This window comes from Centroberyx affinis, unplaced genomic scaffold, assembly GCF_046629955.1.
Source record: "Centroberyx affinis isolate AG114_WGS23_722 - 3 ecotype Tasmania unplaced genomic scaffold, CSIRO-AGI_Caff_v1 ptg003901l_1, whole genome shotgun sequence".
NCBI lineage: Eukaryota > Metazoa > Chordata > Actinopteri > Beryciformes > Berycidae > Centroberyx > Centroberyx affinis.
Window position 1 is genome coordinate 29,838 of NW_027281737.1, and position 25,641 is coordinate 55,478.

At 39.6% G+C, this 25,641-nt stretch overlaps 1 protein-coding gene across 1 annotated transcript; it reads left to right on the plus strand.

Annotated features, from left to right (window-relative positions):
- Positions 1 to 312: 312 nt before the first annotated feature.
- LOC139663045 (solute carrier organic anion transporter family member 1C1-like) lies at positions 313 to 24,592 on the plus strand. The gene is made up of 13 exons (XM_071541570.1): positions 313 to 454; positions 3,976 to 4,108; positions 5,450 to 5,544; positions 5,642 to 5,833; positions 7,764 to 7,862; positions 8,782 to 9,030; positions 9,511 to 9,675; positions 15,277 to 15,472; positions 15,617 to 15,782; positions 17,237 to 17,409; positions 22,397 to 22,461; positions 22,684 to 22,801; positions 24,330 to 24,592. The coding sequence occupies exons 1-13, from the start codon at positions 313 to 315 to the stop codon at positions 24,565 to 24,567; spliced, it is 2,031 nt and encodes a 676-aa protein (XP_071397671.1). The 3' UTR covers positions 24,568 to 24,592.
- The last annotated feature ends 1,049 nt before the right edge of the window (positions 24,593 to 25,641 follow it).

The following is a 25,641-nucleotide window of genomic DNA, read 5'->3' on the forward strand; positions in this document are numbered from 1 at the left end:
AATAGGTTAATGAGGGGAGTGCTGGCAGCTCTAGTAGCAGCCATACCGAGATCACACAAGTGCTTCTTTTTTCTTTCAGTCTGTGGGTTAAAATTAGGTCAAAAAGAAAGTGGTCACGAAATCAAGGAGATGGCTATTATTCACGATTAGATCAAGATGATGTTTTTGTTCATATATATTATCATGCTCTTGTGCATAATAATATAAAAGCACAGTTTTACAGCCTCCTTTTCTTTCTTTCTTTCTTTCTTTCTTTCTTTCTTTCTGTCCTTTCTTTCATTTCTTATTTCCTTTTCCCCTCTCTCTCTCCAGATGTTTCTGGTGGCTTTGTCCTTTGCCTATTTTACAAAGGCTCTGTCGGGGAGCTACATGAAGAGCACAATAACTCAGCTGGAGAGGCGCTTTGACATACCCAGTTACCTAATAGGTGTCATTGACGGGAGCTTTGAGATAGGTGAGTAAGCCTGCCAGTCACTGCTGTTATTTTGTTGTTCTGTTAGCAGCATCTGTGTCATGGGCTCCCCTCCCTTCTCTCTTTCTGTCTTTGGGAGAGAAATGTGAATGGGTCACTGAGGTATTCAAGGTGCAGATGAAGGATTCATCAGGCTTCCAAGAAGAGGACAGATGCGTGTGTGTTTGTGTGTGCTTTGTGTGTGTGTGTGTGTGTGTGTGTGTGTGTGTGCGCTTCATGGTGAGCCATAGTGTCAAGCAGGGACTTCGCCGGCTGTGAGCTTTCTTTCTGCTGTGGAGAAGGGGGGTCTAGAATATGTGAGGTTGTGTTATGCAATAACTGTTCCATATTCTTTTATTCCCAGTTTGTCCCTACACTATAAATGGGAGTCAGATAGCATTCACTAGCTTTTACATTACATGTGAATCAGCTGCAAGCATACAAGAGCTTTAGGCAATTCAAAATGAATTTGTTGTGTAACCACCCCACTGACTGTACTCCTCTGTGCAAAAACATACAAAAATATCTTTGTTATTATTTTTGTCCCTTTGTGTCAATGCATATATAGATCAATTAATGTATATAAAGGCAAAAAGCACTGGTGTGTGAGAATCAGTGAGCATCTGTTAAGGATAGTTTGAGAAGGTCCAACTCATATGATCTCCATTGGTCAGATACACTGAATGCTGAACACTCAACATCAGGATGATGTTGAGATGTTGTAAATTCAGTGTATTTTGAACGTCGAACATCCACTGACGTAGAGTCAGAGTTGGCTCTCATTAAGTACTGGGCAAAGGCCGCCAATATTCAGAACATTACTGGCATAGTCTTCTTATTAGCATTTTATTTACCCATATTTGAACATATGTTTTCCTATCTGTAGGACTCATACAGTCCTGGCCTTAATGAAGCTTAATTTAATCCACAGATAAAGAATATGTACATAATGCTGACCTCAAATACACTGCAGATGAAACTGCTGGAAAAGTACTGTGTATGTTAATTGAATGTAAACAGTGCAACAGCAAAGACAATTGTGAAAATATACTTTGAAAAGGTTTTATGAGGGAGAAAATGTATTCAGCTTAAAGATTAGGTACACACCCTCCACGTTCGGTATTGGGGTGTAAATCAGAATGTAATGTCTCCTTTGGACTCCTTTGGATATAATTAGGGTTGTTTTAAATGGAGTTCCATTGTATTAAGCCCCTATAATCCACATTTCATTGTTGGTTACCATGACATATTTGATTAAACCATGGAATCACTACTTTCATCAAAACATGCATGCTGCAGATACGAGCAAAGCATGTGGTGATTAAGTGCTTCATTATACCAATACTTGTACATGTATAGATGGTGTTTAATGCATTTACTGCTGAGATCATTTCTTGTGTCACGATGAATAACAAGCATTTTGTTTTTCTGTTTTTTCCTATGTTAAAAACTAGTTTCATGTTTACAGGTTTACTGTAGGCTAAGTTGAAGAACGCCTGGGTCACGGTGGTGGGAGTGGAATATCACCTACATAAAAGTGGAATTATAATTAATTGACGAAACCACATTTATTATTTGCGAAAATATGCAGCTACAGTAAGTGAACCTACCATGTAGCACTGTGGTTTTTCTCAAGCAACAGTGAGGAATTCATGATGACATACAGCACCAATAACTATGATCTGAGATCGTCCCTAAACCAGTTTTAGGCATTATTATCTAGGACAGTTATGTAAGGAGACTAGTCTATTCAACTGAATTGTCTCTTGTAGGATATAAATCATACATGGCTTGCAGCGTGAGCTGAGATCAAAGTGACATGATTCATACACCCTTAAAGTCATCTTGCAGTGTTAAGCATTACACTTCTGTGTGTGTGCTGCCAGTCAGTCAAGCAGGCAGTTTGGGATATGCTGATATACTGTGAAGAGTATTTTGTATTTTTCTTAAATAATATTATGGTGCAGCATGCAACTGATGCTCTGATGGAGGCGGGGCGTTGTTGTATTTGCTGGAGGAAAAGGTGGCGATGAGACCTCCAGCGCAGTCAGAGATGAACACCCTGGGGTCTCTCTCACACTCTCTCTCTCTCTCTCTCTCTCTCTCTCTCTCTCTTTCACACACACTCCTTCTGCTGTGGAAGCTGCTTCTCTTGCGTGGCCTAGGCAACAGGCTGTTTCCATAGGACTGTTGCCAGGGTAACGCAGAGGCAGAGCAGGGCAGTGTGAAGAGGAGAAGAAAGGAGAATGTAAGAGAGGAGAGCGGAGCAGAGGAGGGAAGAAGAAAGGGAAGGAGAGAAGGGGAGAAGAGAGAAAGAATAAAGAAGAAATAGGAAGAAAGGAGGAAAGCAGAGTGCTTGTGATGGAGGATGATCTCTGCAGAGATCATGTGTCAGCCAGATGAGCTCAGTTGATTCACCACAATGGATATAGTATATGTATCAGTTGTACATATACATTTATACATTCTTTCTTTCTTTCTTTCTTTCTTTCTTTCTTTCTTTCTTTTTCTTTCTTTCTTTCTTTTTTCTTTCTTTCCACTAACCTTACTTTTTTTGAAGTTCTCTCTCTCTCTCTCTCTCTCTCTCTCTTTATCTCTCTATCTCTCTCTCTCTCTCTTTCTCAGCACTTCTAGGAAACTCCTCCTTACAGCCGCACATAAAGGTCACACATACAATACTCAGAACTACTTGACATTTCTCTCTCTCCCTCTCTCTCTCTCTCTCTCTCTCTCTCTCTCTCTCTCTCTCTCTCTCTCTCTCTCTCTCTCTTTCTTTCACTCATGACAACAGCTCAAGGCTCAACCAAATTGACCTCTATAATAGAAAAGGTCAGGTGATGTGGCGTAGCTTGTTTTTATAGGACACTTTCCCACCTCATTTATAGCAGGAGGTTTCCACTGGTTATGGACAGAATGCACTACAAAGTGACAGTACAACATTGTTAGATCAGTCTGACAAATGCCATCTAACACATTTTCAGTTATATATTGTGCATAATCCAAATCATTTGGAGATCTCCTCATCTGTTTTTATCAAACTATAAATGTACACAACACTCCAGCTTACAGTCTTTACATGGTGAGAGCTGCAAATAAATTAATCACCTGAGAATAAAAAAAAACAGAATTTTTTTCTGAGTATATTAATAATGAGTATGTACAAATACATTGTTGGGGTTAGACATATAGATGGAAAATTATTAATTTTTACAAGCAAAAATACATAAATCATACATTTATTGCTTTTTTTTTTTAGTTCTTGCATACAGTACTGTCAATCCTTCAACTAAGATCTTAGTCATTGCATTTAAGAATGAAATCCAATCCAGGCCAATCCAGTCTTATCCAACATCTGCTAGGGTTATGTGGCCAGCACACAGTGCCACAGGTTGATACCACATTATACCTTTAATAAATTAAGCATAAAATAACATGTAAGTAGGTAATACTCTGCTCTTTACCTTATTGGCTACTTCATCAGATCCTAAATCCAACATCTGGTCTTTCTCCATCCTCCCTGCCAGGTAACCTGTTGGTGATAGCCTTTGTCAGTTACTTTGGGGCCAAGCTCCATCGGCCAAAGATCATTGCAATGGGCTGTGTACTGATGTCCATTGGCACCTTCATTATCGCTCTGCCTCACTTCATCATTGGGCGGTGAGTGGCCAGTGGGCCTCAGTGTTGTTTTGCCAGAAATCACTATTCTTTTCAGATCGACAGGATGCATTTTTTAAGTTCTAAAATGAAAGTTTCCAGTTTTTTGAATAGATTTCATGGGCCCAAGGTCATGAAATTCACTCAGTGTCAAGTACCATGAAATTGTTGGTAATGCTTGGCTTCTAATACATTAATAACATCTAAACAAGAGCTTCATAAGAGCTACATAGCACGTTAATATGATCTTTCATTTCTATGCCAGTTTTCATTATTGTTTCACGTAATGCTTATACCTTGTGCATGTCAGTTAATTGAGCCAAAGATGAAACAGCCTGGCAATGGTAATTTTTAACTGACATGCCTTAGGCTTATATAGCCATCTTTCCATATGCTTCTCATTCCTTTTAGGGTGTGCCAAACAATAGTATGCCAAAATCATATCCGCAGGAAGCAGAATCATAATTATATACTGTAACTAAGCAATATGCTAAAATTACATCCAGTCAACTTGAACACAAAGATTTGTGTCAACACTAATGGGAAACTTGCTCTCTATCATAGTGCATGCTATTCTGAACTTAAGATTCAGCCACTGGAAGGTGAGTTGAAACAATAGTAGCAATACAAAGCAATACGTAAGCACTTATTTGATAAATAATTGAACAAAACAAAAAATGTATATTTAAACAAAATATTGCTAAAAACCAAGTATCAGCAAGGAATTCATGACAGCTCTATGGAAGCTCATAGAGTTTTACTGTACATTATCATTTTACATTTTATTTACCATTTTATTTAATCTTGCACAAATTAAAATATGTGAGGCATGATGCATAGATGTCACCATTCATTTTTTCCACTGAATATTACCTAATATAGCATTGTAATGGGGTTAGTCCATACCAGATCAAGCACCCTATGGTTTGCATACTGCTGTTCCTATGAGTCTTGACTAGATTAAACAGGATGGTTTCACTTTTCCCAATTCATAGTATTCCCATAATGTCACATGCATTTCCTACCAATATGGCACTTTACAATACACACAGCTCATTGGCTGTGTTTGTCATTTGATTGTAATCACCTGTTAATTTATTACAATCACCTGTTATTTTCCTACCAAGATGGCTGTGTGTAACAGAATGCTATGAATAGGAGTTCCCTTTCTGAAAGCTAGCAGCGTAGCAAGAAGTTTGTTCACTCTTTCTGTCTTTCAGACGTTTTACCTAGGAAATCTCCTTCCAGTAAAATCCATAGATTCTATCCCACCACCACAGTAGAAGTATGAATGTGTCTCTGCCCTCAGTTGGTTTAACAGCTACATTGGTGTTTTGTATACAGCTATGAATTTGAAACATCAGTGCGCTGGGCAATCAACTCAACCATTAACCCCTCTCCATGTCCAGTGGGCTCAGCAGCAGACCTGGCCCAAGACGGTGAGCTGCCCGGAGCACCAGGCACAGGTGTGAGTCTACACACACACACCACACACACACACACACACACACACATGTCCAGCCACACACCCTGAAGTGGGAGTAAAAAGCACTATCAAGCTTTTCGTTTCTTTTCCTCCAGGTTGTGAAGGTGAGTCCAACCTGTCCATGTGGATCTATGTGCTTTTGGGGAATGTCCTGCGGGGGATCGGAGAGACGCCTGTTCAGCCTCTGGGGATCTCTTACATAGATGATTTCGCCAGTGAGGAGAACGCTGCACTATATGTCGGTAAGAAGAACACCACCTGGAAGTAGAGATGCACCGAAAAGCACTTTTTCATAGATTATAACGAGTCCATGTAGATCTGCAACAAACGATTATTTTGCTAATGGATTATTCTGAACATTACTCTAGAAATTAATCAATTTGTTGGCTCAAGAAGCAGGGGATAGAAACTGAAACCAACATTATCGTTACTACACATGCACTTAAGCCAACATTAGCTTAAGATAGCACTGTGTTTGTTGACAGTTCTGCAGTGTACGAGAATAGTCTTTTTAGGGGTTTTTTTTACGTTTGTCGTAAAAAATATTACCTCTTTTCTCACACTACGAGCAACAATGCTTGCGCAACACACTATGCATGTTACTACATTACTACTACATTCCCACACTTTGCTGTTCGGCTTATCATCATGAACTCCCTGGAGCGTCACTGTCTCCACCCTCAATATCATCACCATCAAAGTGAACTTCAAGGCACATAATCCCCTCAGTTCCGAAGCGTAAAAGACTATGGCTTCACATGGCTGCGCCCATACCATACCACATGTGAATATATGTAACTGTTTGAATGACAAGCAGAGTATTACTGAAAAATTCCCTGAAGGCAGCAGGACAGGAATGTGCGTTCCATCTGCAGCCTCTAATTTGCTGCGCAATTATACACACTTGAACTTGATTAAATCTTGCACAACCAGCACCAGGCTCTTGCAAAACAGGTACACAAACTCCTGTACTTTTGTGTGCACCGACCTTGTTGAACCCCTGTTCCCACCAATCCTCTCTCCTCATCCTCATCTAAAAATGCCGGGGATGCATCATGTTTCATGAGTTGCCTCCTTCTTTCCAATAGGTTTTCCAAAAGTAGCACCTGAAGCGTTGCATTTTGTAGTTGCGATAGAGAAAGGCCAATGGCTGCGACCAACAACATGATGTGGTAGAGCACGATCATAACTGTAATTGTTTTGGTAAAATTTGATAGTGGCGTGACATGACACAAATTTTCCACACAATTCCACAATTCTCTCTGGATATTCAAAATAAGTACTTCAGTCATGTAAACGGGATTATTATGGGGAGTTGTCAGTTTATGCAATAATGTAAACGGCTTAAACAGACTATTGCTTTACTCACTATTGGCAATAGTGGCATTATTGTGCGGATGTAAACATAGACAGATATGACTAATTGAGATCAGATCCCACTGTCTCTCACGCAACGCCATTTTACTCCTGTGTTTACAAGCAAAAATATATAAGTCATACATTTATTGCTTATTTAGTTTTAGTTTACTTCTTAAATACAGTACTGTCAGTCCTTGAATCAAGCTTAGTCATTGTATTTAAGAATGAAATCCAATCCAATCCAGGTCAATCCAGTCTAATCCAATGACATAGACAGTTACTATGGGGAAGTATGTGGCCAGCATGCAGTGCCACAGGTTGATTTCAGATTGTACCTTTAAAAAATGAAGCATAAAACAGCGGCATAGTTGGTGCCGTATATTCACACCTTGCGACTCTGCACCTCTCAGATAATGAGAGGAAACTGATGAGGTATGGACTCATTCTTTACTAAACTGTCAGTGTGTCACAGCGGGGAGTGCAGAGCTTTTAAGAGGTGTGAGAGAAGCTGATTTAATTGGCCGTGACTGACACCAGACACTACCACACCTACTGATGATTTATTCCTCCTAATACAAGCCTTTTTAATGTGCCGCACGTGTGACACCGGTGATCCAGCGCCTCTGGTCATGAAGTTTAAAAAAAATCTGTTGGCCACTAACCATCACCTGTCTCAGTATACAAGTGGCTGAAGTAAGTCTAAACCAAACTACCGTGTGTGTGTGCATGTGACCTTTTATGTTTGCACAGACACATGCAAACATGTGTGATAAATGTGTTTTTGTCTCTTTGGCTGTGTTTATCATATCCCAGGCTGTGTGCAGACCATTTCGGTCGTTGGCCCTGTATTCGGCTACCTGTTGGGTTCCCTCTGTGCCAAAATCTATGTGGACATTGGATTTGTAAACATGGGTGAGTTAACATACAATAGGAGTAGTGTGTTTCTGCATTCTAACCACAAGACCAGACCATCGTGACAGTTGCCAGACTGTCTAGACTCTGTAAAGTTGTTTGCCCTTCATCCTAGACTCAGAAGGTAAAAGAGTTCATGTGACTGGATTTTCAAACATTTGTTTTATGTTCTTACGTCATTTTGAGGCCTATTCTTCCTAGAAAGCATGGTTGCCCTTGTTGGCATAAAGGATGTGAGTTATTAACTTCCCTCTTTCTCATGTTTTGTTTCTCATCTAACACACACTACTGACCAGTCAGACAACAATTGAGTGCCCACCACAACCTCTCCGGCACGACACAAGTCAGGATGAAAGCTATTTATTTTCAGGTCTTTATTATAGGAAAATGACAATGAAAAGACTACAGGTGGTAGTCTGCTATTGTGCCTTAACAGCATGTCTGTACTCTGCATTTTTTATTTGGTTTTCTAATTTTCTAGAGTTTTCAGAAGAACGTCTTAAGACATTTACACTAGACTTTGTAGTGTACTTATGTCAGAAACTATGATTATCACATTATAAAAGCTTGTCTCATTAAACCATGCAGGAGCTTCAAAGATATGGATGACCTGGAAGATAATTCTAAACTATTGTGGATGTTAAACCATACTACAGTAATACATGTACCAGTGACAGTACCAGTCATCCCATTTTAATCATAACTTTTATTTTTTATTTATATAGTACTTTTGTTAACATGGTTACCATGTGCTTAGACAGTGACAACAAGGAAACAATGTAAACATAACTGATAAAATACTTAAAAAATACAATAAAATATGATAAAAGATATAAATGTATACTTGAAAATTATCTTGTACTTGTGGAAAATATGGGCACGAAAGAATGAACTCCCACCCTCTTCACCCCCACCACAGAAACCATCAGCATCACCCCAGCTGACGCCCGCTGGGTGGGGGCCTGGTGGCTGGGCTACCTCATCGCTGGAGTCATCACCCTGCTCTCTGCCATCCCCTTCTGGTTCCTGCCCCGCTCGCTGCCCATCACAGGGCACCAGGGCCCGGCGCAGTGCACGCCAGAACGGACGAGCTTCATCAAAGACTCTCCACTTCTGCAGCACAAGTATCCTGTGGATGAACATACTAGTTTCATAGAGATGGCCAAAGGTAAGGGAGGATCGAAAGTGGTCTTATTAGATAGGAGAGGTGTGAGAGGTGCTGAATGTTCCCCCTAATATATAATATACAGCAGATGGTTTAAGGATTCCAACAATGGTCTCTTGGGATTGTTTATGTTCATGAATATTGATGGAACACTTCTAGCTGATGAAGTGATGTTTTAAGGGGAAGTTTCCCTTTAAGTTGTTCAGACTGCAGTCTTCTGACAGTTGATGCATTCTGCCAGCTTAAATTTAATAGTGTCACAGTGTCACAAGGCAATGTTGCTTGTTTCAACTGGTGAATACATTTCAACAGATGCCCTCTTATGCTACCTCATGTTCACAGAAGGGTGGACTGGCATATTATACCAATAATTAATTACAGATTATATTATAATAAACAGTCCAGTCTTTTGCATATAGACACTGCATATTTAGCATTTCCAGGCAGGTGTGTGTTTCTACTCATATCTGTGCCGCTCCCCAGACTTTATTCCAACCCTACGGACTCTGCTGGGAAACCCTGTGTACTTGATCTACCTGTGTGTGACCATCATCCAGCTGAACTCCCTCATCGGCATGGTGACCTACAAGCCCAAGTATATCGAGCAGCACTTCAGGCAGTCTGCTTCCAAGGCCAACTTTCTGATGGGTAAGTCTTTTCTGGGTTTTTTTGTTTGTTTTGTTCACATTTTATTGAATTTTTATTACATTTTCTTTGTGGAAGGGTGACATACAATTTAAACATAATAGACACAAAACAAACAATATTACAATAAATGCAACAGCAATTAAATGAAAATAATTTAGAAACACGAATAAATAAATAAATACAAAGGTAAATGAAACAAATACAAATTGTGTGATAAAGAACTATTTGCATTTAACCAGCCCAATCAGTCCCAACCCAACTCCTACTACCCCCACCCACCTATGCACCCTAATCTATACCCCCGGCCCCTTCCCCCCGACTCACACACACACACACACACACACACACACACACACACACACACTGGCTTCATCTGATTTATACAGTGACAATGTCATGGTACACTTACTCTACTCTTACTATTCCAGATGGGGTAAAAAAAATAATAAGATAACATTAGTAATCGCAATAGGGAATTATATCTTAATATGTCATTACATTACATTCTCATGTAATCAAGTACAATGCCTCATAAACAAGTTGGCATACATTTTACACCTGGGACCCAGGTGTAATCACCTGTGAGCACTAAGTGTTAAGAGTTTTATTCCAAAGTGAGACATCTACCATCTGAAAAATCTGACGCCTGGAAACATCACAGTCAAACTCACAATGGAATATAATTGATTTCATTATCTATCCTAAGACCTCTGCCTACAAAATGATAGTATAATGAGCAAATACTGAGCAATGAACATCAGGAAGCATTTTATCAACAGTACAGAGAATGTATTAGTATGTATTAGTGTATTTGTGTATGTGTGCATGTGTGTGGTACATGTGGTTGGATTAGGACATGAACTCAATTGACATCAAACATCATGAAAAAAACCCAAAAAAACCAACATTGCACACCGTTTAAACCTTTCCACACCTGTTCACTACTTCAATGACATACACCAATGCAAAATGTTTATTTATCATTGGTTGCAGCGTAATGATTGAAATTGTACTTTTGTGTGTGTGTGAGGGTGCAAGTGCATTAATGTAAGCACATACGCATGTGTACTTTATGTGGTCAAGACCTCAACTCAAGCAAACCAAATGACAGAACATAGACATGTTTAATCTGTTTGCATCCAGCCAATGGAAAGGCACATTCATTTCACATACATAATTCACCTAGTTTTCAGAATTTCAACAAGACATAATAATGTGGATTGAAATCTAAAGGATCAATGAGTAAGACCTATGTAACATTATGTCAGGGAATTTTAGCCATTATTAGGGTTGAGTTTGTATTATGTTGTTGGTGTGATTCAGTTTCATAAATTGATTTAATTCATTATATCCATTGCCTCGGATAGTACATCGATTGTATTTTTCTTGGCCCGATTTTTCCGGGCGATCAAATCCTCCAGAGAAAGGATATCAAGAAACAGTCGAATCCATTGTGATGCAGTGATATGAAATGTAGGGGGTTTCCTCCTTTTTATCAACATTTTCTTGGCGTTTTAATCAAAATTACTGTGCTAGTGTGTTAGATGTTTTCTTGTGTAACAAAGTTCTGACCTCTGTTTTGCAAGGTTTTTCAGACCCTCTCAGTGTCGTCCTGTCGTAGTCATATAGAAACAAAACTTACACTTATGCAGTTCACCATACTGAATATTACCAATGAGTGTGTAAAACCACATTCCAAGCTTTTGAAATGAAGTAGGCTCATTCCATCATAACTCCACTAACTTAATCCTCTTCAGGGTCACATTGGGCTGAAGCCTCTCCCAGCATAGACTGGGTAGAAGGCAGGGAGACACCCTAGTGGACAGGTTGCCAATCCATCGCAGGGCTAACAGACAGACATACACACACTCACATTCATATCTATGGGCAATTTAGAGTCTCCAATCCACCTGGCTTGCATGTCTGTGGAATGTGGGAAGCCTTCTCAGTTCCATTAGTGCTGATTGGCTGCGATGTGTCATCTGTGTCATATATTGTGTGTCAAATGTCATAGTACAATACAGTCAGGATCTTAAAGCTGCACTAGGCAGTATTTATATATAAGAATTCACCCGTCTTATCAGCCTAAATCACAAAGTGGGGCTGCAGTAGAGAAGAGCATTGCATCCCCCCTAGTTAAGACCCCATAGAGTCGACCTATTTGCCCAAATGAAACTCTTCATTTGTCGCTAATGCTGCATTCCAGTGATGTTGAAAAGTTGCAAATTTTGACTTCTTACTTGGAAAAATGCAATGGAACGGCCTTTGAAGTCGGAATTACAAGTTGTAAATTCTGGCAAGATTTCTCAACCCTGTGGTTTCCGAGATACAGTTATCTGGTGTCACATCAATGGCGGTACACACTGTAAAAACTACACTTTTAACATGTTTATAATCTCCTAAATACACTTAGGCTACATTAGATTTTCGGATTACATCACTTTAAATCTATCAAAACATCTGTGTGGCAAATATAAATTCGAAGATGCACTTACAGTTGGTGATATTCTATGCTAAGAAGCTAGCTAACATTGCCAAATATCATTGACATAACAAGGATGAAGCTGTCAAATCAGAATCCATCGTTGGCCAGCTGGTTCTTGCAGTAAAATAAGACAAGATAAAATAATCCTTTATTAATCCCACAATGGGGAAATTTATAGTGTTACAGCAGCAAAGGGGATAGTGCAAAAGCAAGTAAAAAAGGCATCAGTAAAAAGCAATATATAATAAATAAATAAATAAGTAAACAGTAAACAGTTATTGAATTCACATTATTGCACATAGGGAATATTGATATTGCACAGTTTGGTATACATTTGATATTGCACATGAGTCAGTCTTGACTCAATTTGTCAGTCTTAGTGTGTGTGTGGTCTACTGGGAGCAGTGTTGGTTGTAAAGTCTGACAGCAGCAGGAAGGAAGGACCTGCTCCTCTCCTTCATGCACCGCGGGTGAAGCAGCCTGTCACTGAAGGAGCTGCCCAGTGCTGTCAGAGTGTCCTGCATGGGGTTGGATATGTTCTCCATCGGGGATGACAGTTTAGCCATCATTTCCATCATTTCCTCCAAGGTTTTGAATAGGCTGCGTTCAGAATCAAAGTACAAGTAAATGCAAATGAATAGCTGTGACATCTTGCAGCCGTTCCAGCTAGCTCTGTTAGTGCTTTGTGGGCTAATCTGGCAGAAATTAAATTTCATTTAAACTTGGTGGAAATTTCTTGAAGCAGGATTTCTCAACCAGATAATTTAAAATAATGAACTAACTTCTCAACTGTTTTTCATAATGAGAGATAGGTATGACCTTAAGTAAGGAAATGTTTAGCACTTCTCAAAACCTGCGTTAGCCTACAAAGTGCTTCACAATATGTCAACAGAACATACCCACATCAGACTAAGGACAAGTCAAAGTCAAGCAAAAACATCAATAAAATTCCTTAGAGTAGAAATAGCTGTTAAAACATGATTTAAAACGCTCAACAGAGTTAGCTCACCTGACCCAAATGAAACCAACGGTTCTGTTTGCTAAAAAGAAACATAGGCTTAGGTTTGTTCACAGTGATAAGATTAGAAAAGTATGCAGCTCCTGCATCCTTAATTTTTGGATTTAGCAAGACCATCAGGTCCTTCATTTGATGTAAGTGAGAACATATAGTTTGCCAAATGAATCAAAATATCAACAATTACAAACAGTTCTTTATCACACTTATCTGGCTGAGTAATCCTGCTTTAAGTACTATCCTCCTGTTGTCAGTTACACTTGTTTAGCTGCCATGGGAAAGAAATCTGTAGCCTAACTTAAATTTTATCTGACATAACAACATGGCCTTTGTGTCGTATAAATCAATCCTTGTTTCACTGGTGCCAAAAGCCAGAATCCACTCGGCCCTGACTATATGCCCTCAAGGTTTTTCCCCTTTTCTCCTCTAGCACTTTTCCAGACGAAGGCTGAGGTACTGAAAAGATTTAAGGGCAATTGACAGTATGGGTCGATGGGAGAGACTGAGAATGGGGGGGCGGAGGGAGTGGACATGGACAGAAGAGACTGAAAAAGACAAAGAGGGAGCTGAGATGGAGAGACACTGAGAATGGGGTAGTACTTAGCAGATCCTGTTAAAAGTGATGGCAAGAAAATTACATGAAACCATCCATTATCTCAGTGAAATTTGTGATGTCTGAAATAATGTAGCTTTTTAACAGAATGCAAATTATGACATCTTTCTTTTCATGTAAGACTTGGCAATTAAATAATTGTCATTCTGCCCTAAAATAAAAACTCAGAACTCTATTTGCGTCCCGCATTTTATTGAAAATAATAGGTGATGAAAGGTAGAAATAATGCATTGTATTGTGGCCTGAATGTCTGACATTCAAGTGTTCATGAGCACTGTCCTGTCATCTTACACCACCATCCACGGTTGAGTCAGGCTCATGTTGATCCTCAGAGAGTTTGTCTGCAGCGAGATATTTTTGTGCCAGCAAGATAGATTAAACATTACAGTAGTAGGCCTTTTTAAAGTCCCCCAGTGAAATTAACTCCCACTACTTTTACTTCCTGGAAATCAGTGTATCTTTAATGGTGACCTCATGCTGCACTAGTAGGTGTAAATTTAAATTCCAGCCAATGAAACCATCAGAACCATCAGTAGCTCCTCTGCCGCTCCCATCAAATACAATGCCTTTCTCTCCCTGACTGATATTCCATTGGTTTAGACTTAGCTATTATTGGTGATTTGTTTTCAAAGCATTTTGGGATGCCCACATCAACATGCTCACTATCACTACAACATCATACTGCTTAAGCCTCGTGATATCTCAACTCTACCTTCATGCATCTGCTTTTGATGGTTTGAGGATATTTTCAGCAAAACATCTCAGAGCATCAACATTAGTCAGCTTTTTCTGTTTGTTTTTGTTTTTGTGCATATGTGAGCACTCAGACTTGTAAAATCCACGTTCATTTATAGTATTTGCAAGAGATTTTGTTGAATGAAGAAAAAACACCTTTGGAGTGAGGACAATGCAAAAGAAAGGAGAACTGGGTTGGTCCTGTTTTTTCACCCCACGAAACATTGCATTTGAAGAGACTGCGAGCTTTGTGAATATGAAAGTACTTGCATATGAAATGCCATATTTGATGAAGTGGCTAATAAGAGATGAAAGTGCTGGAATGCGCTTTCTGTGTATGTGCTTATCTGAAGAGATGCCAGCGTTGACCAAATTGGCTGCATATGAAAGAGAATGCAATATTAGTGACCACTGCTAATAACATGAGCAGATAGATAAAAGACCATGTTTGAAGACTGATATCAAATGGAGGTATGAAAAATGAGACAGACGGTTTTTGAACAAGGCGAGTTGGGATTGAGTTATCTTCCCTCTCTCCTTTTCTATCAAAAGACAAGTGCCTCCATGGTAAGAGCAGAGTATGTGAAAGTAATCATAATGTGTGGATTTTGAAGCAAGCGATGCTATTTCTTTCCCAATGGGACATTTTTGGAACTCAAAATGACTAAACAGGAGGACAGCGTTGAAATCCAGATATGGCCGGTAATCTTGGTTGAAATTGAGCTGGTGTTTTGTTGTTTCCGTTCATCTCAGGTGTGATCAATATCCCGGCTGTAGCACTGGGGATGTTTTCAGGCGGTTTACTGATGAAGAGGCTGAAGCTGAACATCATGGGAGCAGCCAGGTTCGCCTTTGGCACGTCTGTGATCGGTTACCTCCTGTCGCTGCTCTTCTTTGCTATGAGCTGTGACAATGCCAAAATAGCCGGGGTGACACTGCCGTACGATAGGTGAGTCACACACAATCACGTGGTGAAATATACCTACACACACGCACACACACACACACACACACTAGTTTCCAAATACAAACGTAATGACATAATGAATATTTCCTCCTCGGGTGCATCGTTGTCTTGCTCTCTCTCTTCCAGGTTGGATGGGATTTCCTATGATGAACACTCGCTGTTCGCAGCCTGCAACTCAGACTGTGTGTGTTCAGGGAGTGAGTGGGACCCGGTCTGTGGAGAGAACGGGATCACATATGTCTCTCCCTGTCTGGCCGGCTGCACCAGCTCGGCTGGCTATGGGAAAAACACAGTAAGTTGACAAGGTACTCAACCACTCCTTCCCCAGACTGATGCTGGGGGCACTACAGTTGTTTTTTTTACCTTGATTTTAGCCTTGATCTGGCTATTGCAAACAATTTTCAAGATCAGGGTGAGCCCAAGCTGGTCTAAGCAATTTTTATTCCTTCAACAGCCAATGAGAGTGGAGCTAGCAAAAAAAGATACACAAAGAGTGATTATCTGGTTTTGCTGGTGAGTGTGTTGGAGCACAAACATAACGATACATGCATATATTTGAATTCTAAGTGCACTGACAAGATGAATGCTAAACAAAATGATGTTGCCAGAAATGTCTAGTGATCAGATGTGAAGTCTGTGATCCAGGAGCCATCTCCAGTTATTGCATAATTATTATTAATGGGGAACACCTTCCATCTAAAAAAAAAAAATTGTATGATATTGAGAAGGTTAGACTGTGTTCACAAGTAGTGTTTTTTGCATGGAAAATGTGCTGCCTGGAGTGCTTCTTGTGAGGAGAAATAAAAAGTGGATCACTTGGGGCGCCCCGGTGGCTCACCGAGTAGGGCGTGTATCATAAGGCTCAGTCCTTCCTGCAGCGACCCGGGTTCAAATATGGCCCGTGGTCCTTTGCTGCATGTCCTCCCCTTGCTCTCTCTCCCATACCTTCCTGTTTCTCTCTCTCACTATATCTCTCAAATAAAGCATAAAATGCCAAAAATAAATCTTAAAAAAAAAAAAAAAAAAGTGGATCACTAACGTTATCTGATTATAGCTGAGAAGCTGGCCAGCGCACTAACTAACTTAGCTGGTCAGTACTTCCAGCAGACAATACAGTGTTGTTCAACAAGCAAACCATTAACCGGTTCACATCACCCGGTGCTTTCCTGGAAAGTTGAACCTTTCTCAACTTTTGAAAGCGGTCATCTAGTGGTTTCAAGCGTTAGCAGGCAGCAGTGTCTCTTCTGTTATGTTCTAATTCCTTGTGAATAATATTTTGGGTTTTAAATGGCCAGCGTTTCTCTTTAATTTATCATTTTTATAATAATTGTTGGCTGTCCAACACCTTTTTCTATTTTTGACTATGTTGTGTTACCAGAATTGTGAATGCTTCGAAGCTGTATGTGGGATCTCTGTGAATCTGACTTGTCTAGTATGTTATCTCTCATCCTTGCCTCATTACACAATGCACACCTCTCTGACAGTATGACAACATTTCATTAAAGATTTAGTGTGAAATGACTTCTGCTTTAAATGAAAAGTCCTGTAGCCTGTTCCAGTTTTTGCCAAGTATTCAATATAGTGAACCTGTTCAGTAACTAGAATCCAAAAATATGCAATATGGTTTTTTTTTTCTTATGTATGTGTGTGCGTGTGTTTTTGTGTACATACAGTATGTGTATTGCTGTGTGTGTATTTGCCAGTCCTGCCATGCAAAGTGATGTGTGCTTCTATGTGTCTCCCTAGGTCTTCTCTAACTGTAGCTGTGTAGGTGTGGCTGGTAACTTCACGGCGAGCACCGGTCAGTGCCACAACAAGGACAACTGTGACAGGATGTTCCCGTACTTCCTGGCCCTCTCTGTCATCACCTCCTTCATCATCTCCCTGGGCGGGACGCCGGGCTACATGCTTCTCATCAGGTCAGGTGTAAGCTCAGATCATGAGCCACTAGCACTGTTTCCCCTGGGCTCAACATAGATCATTTTAGTCACTTTGAAGAAAAAGGTTTGCGTACCAAACAACTTATTGATTCACAAAAATGTGTTTGAGTTTGAGTCTGTAAGTTGAGGCAATAAGATGAAAGGAATGTTGATACTTAAGTACTTTTAAACGTGATTTTTTTTTAGTTGAGCAGAATTTTCAAAGCAAGAATAATATTCCATAAGAGTTTTTCTAATTTATTTGTGTACTTCCACCTGATATTGACCATTAGTCTGTTTACTGACATTCGCAGGAGTCCTGGAAAGTAAATATTTTCGCTTTGCTTCCACATGGGTCAAAGAATTCAGAGACAACGATTTGGTACATTTATTTACATTTTTTGGTACAATGATTTGGTATACTGTCAATGACTTTTGACAGTTACCGTTCAGTTCTCCAGGGACTTTATTATGCCTTGAGAAGGCATTTGTGTGTATGTGTGCGTGTGCATGTGTGTGTGTTGCACTTCTGAACAATAGCTTTGTCAAACAATATTTAAGCATAGCCGAAGTTTACAATAATATGATTTTTTGAGGTTCAAAGCCTTGGGAGTGATGGGTGTTGAGGAGGAGATTGTCATTTGAGCAACATTTAAATCCTTGAAGGCCAATCTCTGTAATATTACCCACAAATGAGTTCAGTTGCGGAAGAAGCTATTGTTACCCTGCTAATCTGAGCAGAGCATGTGTCCAAACAGTGATTGACAGATCTGATATGCGTCTGTGTACGGCATAATATTACCCCTGATAATACTAGGCATTAATTTCCCTACAAAAAACACAGGCTGTTGAGTGTGATCCCAAGACCTAGAATTCAGTGTTGTTAGCTGTGGGTGCTGCACAGCACATGCAGATTCTCTACAAAACTGAATGAAGATTTTGTGGAAAATGCGAGAGATTGCGCTGATTTTAAGCTTTATCAGGCCCACATACGTTGTTTTAGAAAACAGTATATTTTCCTCTTTGATATAATTGCAAACATTCACATGGCACATAATGATCATATGAATATTAATATACTGTACATCCTAATGATCTGAAATAGATATACAGCCCCTTATGCAGTTGTTATATGAATATTAATGAGAACCTCAGAATGTGAATCATTCATGCATATTATCTTTCATGGTGGCTCATATAATCAGTGCAGGAAAAATTTGTGAAGGGAGCATTAAATGACTCAGAGGTCATGTGATTAGAAAATAAAATGCCTCTCTGGTCTGAGAATGCAAAGTGGATTGAGAAGAAAGGAAAGTGGGTAGGTCAGGTCAGGGTATTCTTACTCTTCATACTTCATACTCTCTCTCTCTCTCTCTCTCTCTCTCTCTCTCTCTCTCTCTCTCTCTCTCTCTCTCTCTCTTCCTCTCTGTCTCTTCCCTCACCAGAACAACCTCAGCACACTGATAATTATTATTATTACAACTTGATATAATATGCTACAATACAAAGTTAAATGCTTTGTGAGGCAACTATATAGCTAATCACATCACAAACACAGTCATACCAGACTCAGAATGTATTACAATGCATTTCATAATGGACAAAAATTAGATCCATGGGGGCGCCCCATAGCAACCCGGGTTCGAATCTGGCCTGCTGTCATTTGCTGCATGTCCTCCCCTCTCTCTCTCTCCCATACCTTCCTGTCTCTCTCTCATACTATCTCTGTCTAATAAAGCATAAAATGCCTAAAATAAATCTTTAAAAAAAAATAGATCCATAGGTGTCACAAACAATATACTGTATATTATCTGCTGCTGTACCAAGAACACTTTTGTCAGAACAGGAGATGATGATGATAAAGGTAATGAAGTCATTTTTCTCAGTTTCTTTCTGTCTTGGTCTTATGCAGTTAGTGCCATTTAGCTTTGTAGGGCAGTATAATATGTTTCTATTGTACTTGTAATGTAACAATAGAGGCTTTGCAGTTGCATCACAAATCTCCCAGCAACCACTGTTGGCGCCATCGTTGAGGTCCAGTGGAAAATTTGCTATGCGCAAATAATGCCTAATTATACACTAACAAGTGGCCTAGAAAAAGGAAGATAGCAGAAAATGTTTTTGGTGGCGCGAGTGTAGGTCACTTCACTAATGTTATAAGTAAAAGTGAATTGTCAAACAGGGTAGATTTGTTTCCAAATTCCAGGAAACTCTCTTGTCTTATCTTGTCCTTATCTTGTCCTCTGGTCCTAGTCCTTACTCCAAAACACTGAGCTGTAGCTTGAATAGAGTCAGCTCAGTTAACCGAAGGCTAACTGAACTGAAGGCTAATGAGCCAGCGCACTAATTTAGCAAAGCACCTGATGTTAATGTTAACAAACAAACATTAGCCGCTATTAGCGTTAATATGTTTGCTTCTACTGGGGTCAGCCCTATGTTCATTGAGCCCCATGTTACCTCATTCCTACTGAATTGATTTACAATTAAAAAAAATAAAATTAGTGACAGTAATACTGGTCCAATAATCCATATGATTCATGATTGAAAGTAGCTCTTTTTGGTTAATTTGGTTACGGTTGGTGTTAAAAACACAAATTCAGAATATTAGGGTGATTTTACCACAGGGTTAGGGTTAAGCATTTTAATCGACCTAAATAATAGACCTAAATCATATGTTATGAAGCTATAGTTTCTTCTGCACCACAGGACCATCTGAGACGCAGAGACGCCTCTATCCTTCTTTTTTATAGATACAACCGCATGCTCCATCATTCTCGTTCCTCTTCCTCTCACTCTGTTTATCTCTCACTCTCTCTTTCAAATAAAAATGGTTTTATTGACGGAGTGTAAAGGAATCACTCCCCCACACACACACACACACACACACACACACACACACACACACACACACACACACATACCAGATCTCCTAAAGCTATATCAGCTGATCCTGTTGGAATGCATTGGCCCCGCTGGAACGAAATTAGGTTACTGGCTGTGTTTCTATTTCTTGTTTTGACTGGTTTCTGTCTCTCTGTTGCGTGACATGTTTGATTTCTACATCGATTTTGTGTGAGATTAGTGTAATGTCTGCTGAGAAAAGAAAGAGGCCAATAGGGCATGATGAAACAAGATATTGCACTACTGCTTTTTGCCAAGAGAGGGACATGTCTGGTGAAGGTTAATATGAAAATAAACAGAAAATTAACAGTTCTGAGTAATAAACTTGATTATTATTATAATCAAGTTTATGGTTAACAATGGGGTCAGTTTAGGGTTGGAGTTAGGGTTAGGATTAGGCTAAAATCAGGGTAAGAGTTCTATAGTCTGTGGAAATGCAAAGTGACCCTTAGTTGGACATCTACTTTTTGTCACTTGATAGTTGAGTATCAACATTGGATTATTCAAATAAAGTATTACCTTAAATTTTAATTTCAACCTTATTATAGTGCCATCTAACAGTGCAGCTCCCTGGATCCCCCTTTGGGGATGTATGTAACTGAAAGGGCATCTGTTATAGTTAGATATAATTATAGATTGTACATTAAAGAAAGACATTAATTATATATATTTGTATTTGTTCTCAATTGTTCTATATTTTTTGTGATCTCTGATATTGAAGCACAAGACACTTCGATATTTGTCTTCCTCTTGCAAAGTCACATTGAAGTAGTGTTAATCTAATCTTCACAACCTTTAACAACTCCAGGATTCTTTTGAATGTAATTGATTCAGTCTTTTCCCTGTCCTTAACACTTATTATTGATGCTTCTCCACAAAGGTGTGATGCTGCTGATAAAGGTGCTTGTTTGATCCTGATTCTCCTAGATCTTAGCGCAGCTTTCGACACGGTTGAGGGGACAGGGGCATTGTTTGATCCCGATTAGAGCACATGGTCAACAACTAATCGGAATGCGCTCAACCTTGAGTGTTAAGTTTAGTGGTTGTCAGATAAGTCACTCAAAACCGGGGTAGGTAGGCAGCATCATTAAGTTGCTAAGCACCCGGAATTTACCTGATGTACAACAACATGGCAAACGTAAATATTAAACAGTGCCTGCATACATAAACTGTAACAAATTGAATCAGCTGTAACGTTTGCGCCTGTTGACATTTCCTCTCTTGACAATGGCGAGACAAATCAGAAAGGAAATGATAAGAGTGGAGGAGACTCAGGATCCCACTGTAACAACAAACTTTGTGGCGCGGAGCAGAAATGACGTCAGCGGATGTTAAGGATCTTGAATTGGTAAATAATTCCGTACAAATTTAATTACATACCTTTCAAAATTCGAACAACATTGAAAGATAGTGGCTCACTGTCTATCCTCTTCAGCTGGAGTTCTTGTAAACAAGCATGTGTGTGGCAGTCTTCCTTCATGGGGAAGTGCACAATGCAGATCTGTGCATGTGAAATAATTATACCTCCCCCAAGTGGAAACCACATTATAGTGTAGGAGAAAGAACAGCATCTTCTGCTGTCCAAGTTCTGTCTGTTTAGTGATTATACAGCACTACAGCAGTCTTATTTATTGTGACTGAAAGCCTAAATATTAAGTTGTTAGAAGAGTAAAGATAAAGTAAAGCTAATATAATCCATTCTAGCAAAAATGCCAATTCCCCGGTCATCACTCATAACAAGGTCAACTATTTGATGAGTAAAAGTATGGCCCAGCAACATTTAATATATAACAATTAAGATATAGTGTCATTTTCCACTTCTTGCATTCACTGGACCCCGGCTATATCTTGCCAAAATTAAATTTAAATTGTAAAATGTATTTTAAAGTGTGTGATATGTAAAGTGATGTGTTCTGTTTTGGGCTGTTGAAGTGTATGGGAACATTAAGATCAAGTGCATCTCAACGAGTTGAAATATTTGTTATTTACTTTTGCCCTGGTCAGTATGAGATATCCTGACATTCTCTCAACAGTTTCTAATCACCATCCTGAAACTAGACATTTGAACGAGCTTCTCTTCATGCAGGTGCATCAAACCACAGTTAAAGTCTTTGGCCCTGGGGTTCCACGCTCTGGCAACACGTACCCTTGGTAAGTCTTGTTCAAAACTCCTCTAATGCTTAAAAACAAAGCCAGATATTATTTGGGGTGTCTCATAGACAAAGTAGGAGCATTTTCAGTCAGCGTTGACGCCCTGTTTAAATGTTTATTCTGACTGCGGTTGTGACCTTCGTTCGGGGAATGGGCCTGCGGTGTTCAGGGTGTCAGTTCTGGAGGATGTGTGAGAGTGATGGTGTGTTTACGGTCCTACAGCAGGGATCCCAGCGCCCATCTACTTTGGAGCAATCATCGACACCACCTGTCTGAAATGGGGCCAGAAGAGGTGTGGAGGCATAGGGGCCTGTAGGATCTACAACACGACCGCCTACAGGTAGCACCCACATGCACATTCACTTTCAGTGTTTTACTTGAATCTTCCAATTCCAGTATTCATAACATTTACTTAGTATTACGTTCACGCTGTACTGAAGGGCAGTGGTTAGCTGCCTCAGAGCTGTCCGCCTCAGGCTCAGATCAGCACAGCAGGAGGGTAATACCAAAGCTGCTAGCACTGGTATTTAAACTGATGAGTTTGGTAAAGTGGTACGTTGGAAGTTTCTGTTACAACAGGATGCGGAGAAATTGGTTACGCTTTTGTAGCATCCAGGCCAGCAATGCCCTGAAGACTTACTGCCCAAATTCATCACTTTTCAACATTTCCTTAGAATAAGACACTGAAGCTTTATTTCTAACCAGGTCCAAGAAGCACATCATGCTATTGTGGTTACCGTACATAGGCTAGTAGTGGAGAATCAAAGGGTGATTTGTAAAAACATCCCCCTGATCTTTAAAGCCATAAGCCAGAGACAGATGATTGAAATATTTCTGATTCACCTCCCAAATTGACCAGAACAGGTCTCTGCTGCATACCTGCTGTTTTTTCTGAAAGACCTGCATGTGTGGCTCAACGCTATCATATTAGCATAACTATGATATATAGGTTTGGAGTGAATATCCAATTGAACTCTGGAACTCTCTTGAATGAATGAAATAAAACTAGGTATCCCAAGTGATGTTTTTTTTCTTATTTTACAGCAGACATATTAACAGAACACGTGAAATCAATGGGAGAGAAATAAGATTGCATAAGAAAAAGGACAAAAATGTTTACATTGTATTGTTATTGCAATTTACTTTATTTGGCAGAGCAATGCATTCATGCATATACACATGCACATCAAATGTTTGCATGTTCAGAACACTTTACACACGCATACATGTACTTTTAAATAATTGATACTCTCATCTGTCTCAACTGGCACTATGCTTAGATTGAGTGTGAAAATATGTTGAACCTTTCAACATTGTATCATGGGGCGAATTTAATCATAACTTAGTGATCCTTATCATCTTGACGTTATTGCCAACATTTTTAACATTCAGATTAATTGGCTTTTCTCTTTCTTTGACCAATACTTGTGAGGCCCATGATGGTAGAGATGACAGAGATGTTGCACCTGTGTTGGGGGAACAGGAGCGTTTCTCTCATTCAGTCACATCCACCACACAGACAAGAATGTTACCTTTTTTTTGGTTTTGTTAGATTATAGTTGGATTGACACGTTAATTTCAAGATATGATTCACAGAATTTTTTATTTTTTTTGACAGTATATAACATTTTTGAATGAAACTCTTCCAATACAGATAGAGTACAGCAAGCAGAATTTTGGCCAGTTGCATGGTGACCAGATTTAGTTAAAGGGACTAAAAACTGAATTACTGTAGACTTAAAAAGTTCCAGACCCTTCAACATTACAGCTTTTAGAGGTTGAGGTTAGCAGCTAGAACACAAGTGGCAGCATCAATGAAACCTCATTAGAATTATATTCTAATGAATTTCAACATGCTCGTTTCTCAGGATAGCGTACCTGGGCCTCACTCTGAGCCTGCGGACTATCTCGTTTCTCCTGTGCGTCCCGGGCTTCATTCTCCTCAGGAGACAGCTGAGGAGGGAGGAGAGGAACGCCGTTCATGGAGCTCTGGCCAACGGAGGAACAGAACTGGAGGCGCTCAGGAAGGAAGAGTTCGTAATCTCTAATTCTGACCAATCACAGCGAACGTCGGACAACAGCACAGAGAGGGAGACACGGCTGTGACACGGCTGTGACACCAAATCTCCTTCACACACACACACACACACACACACACACTACAGATGAACAAATTCAATCACACACATGAATACATACAGACATATATATACACACAGACACAGACACACACACACACACACACACAAATGAGATGTGCAGGGAATCACATGTTGTGTCTGATCATCTCTTATAAAGCATAGATTCTATATTTGTACTACTGGACCTGTGTAGGTTTTGTGAATTTGACAGAAAAAAAAAAAAAGTTTTTTGATATGACTGAAATATTTCTTGAATGTACATGCTGTTTTTTTTTTCTTTACAAAGAAAATGTATCGATATTTTAAATTTTTGATGGTGGCACAAGAGATCAGATGGGAAATGTGACTTGTACATTTTACTGCAGAAACGAGTATAATTCTGAACACCAGCACTTATTAAACTGCCTTTTGGGATTTTTCTTTCAACTGGAGTTTTTGAACAGAAGAAGAAAAGTGGCCTTTATATACTACAGAGGCACAACGCTAAAAAAAAATAAACATGATGAGATGGTCCGATGTTCACCAGACAAAAGCAGGGCCTTCAGAAAGAAAATAAATAAATAGTGATAGAATGTTTAAGGAAAATAATCAAGCAGGTTATTGTTGCGATATGTGTGGGTGAACATGTCTTTCGATAGCTTTTAGAGGGCTTGTCAGGTGTTGATTTGAACAATTGTGCCTCAATCACTAAACAGTTACCTCTAAATCATGTGTGCTGTCTGCCATGCTGCTAGTACAGAGCAGTTTTCTCACAACTGAAACCCATGGATATTTTATTAAATACCATTTCACCTGACATTTTACACGTTTAGATTCCAGCGGGAACATGACTAGACTGAACTAACTCAGAAGCATCTCGATGAGCCTCAGCAGGCTCCGGTATTGAACGACCATTAATGTTAGAAACAAATGGTTATTGGTTGAGTTGGATTCTTGCTCTTGTGTCCGGTGGTTGTCATGTGTTGTGCCTTGTATGAGGAGGACACTTTAAATGGTTTGATTTGTTCGTTTGTACTGTTGCAACACTGATTAACGATAT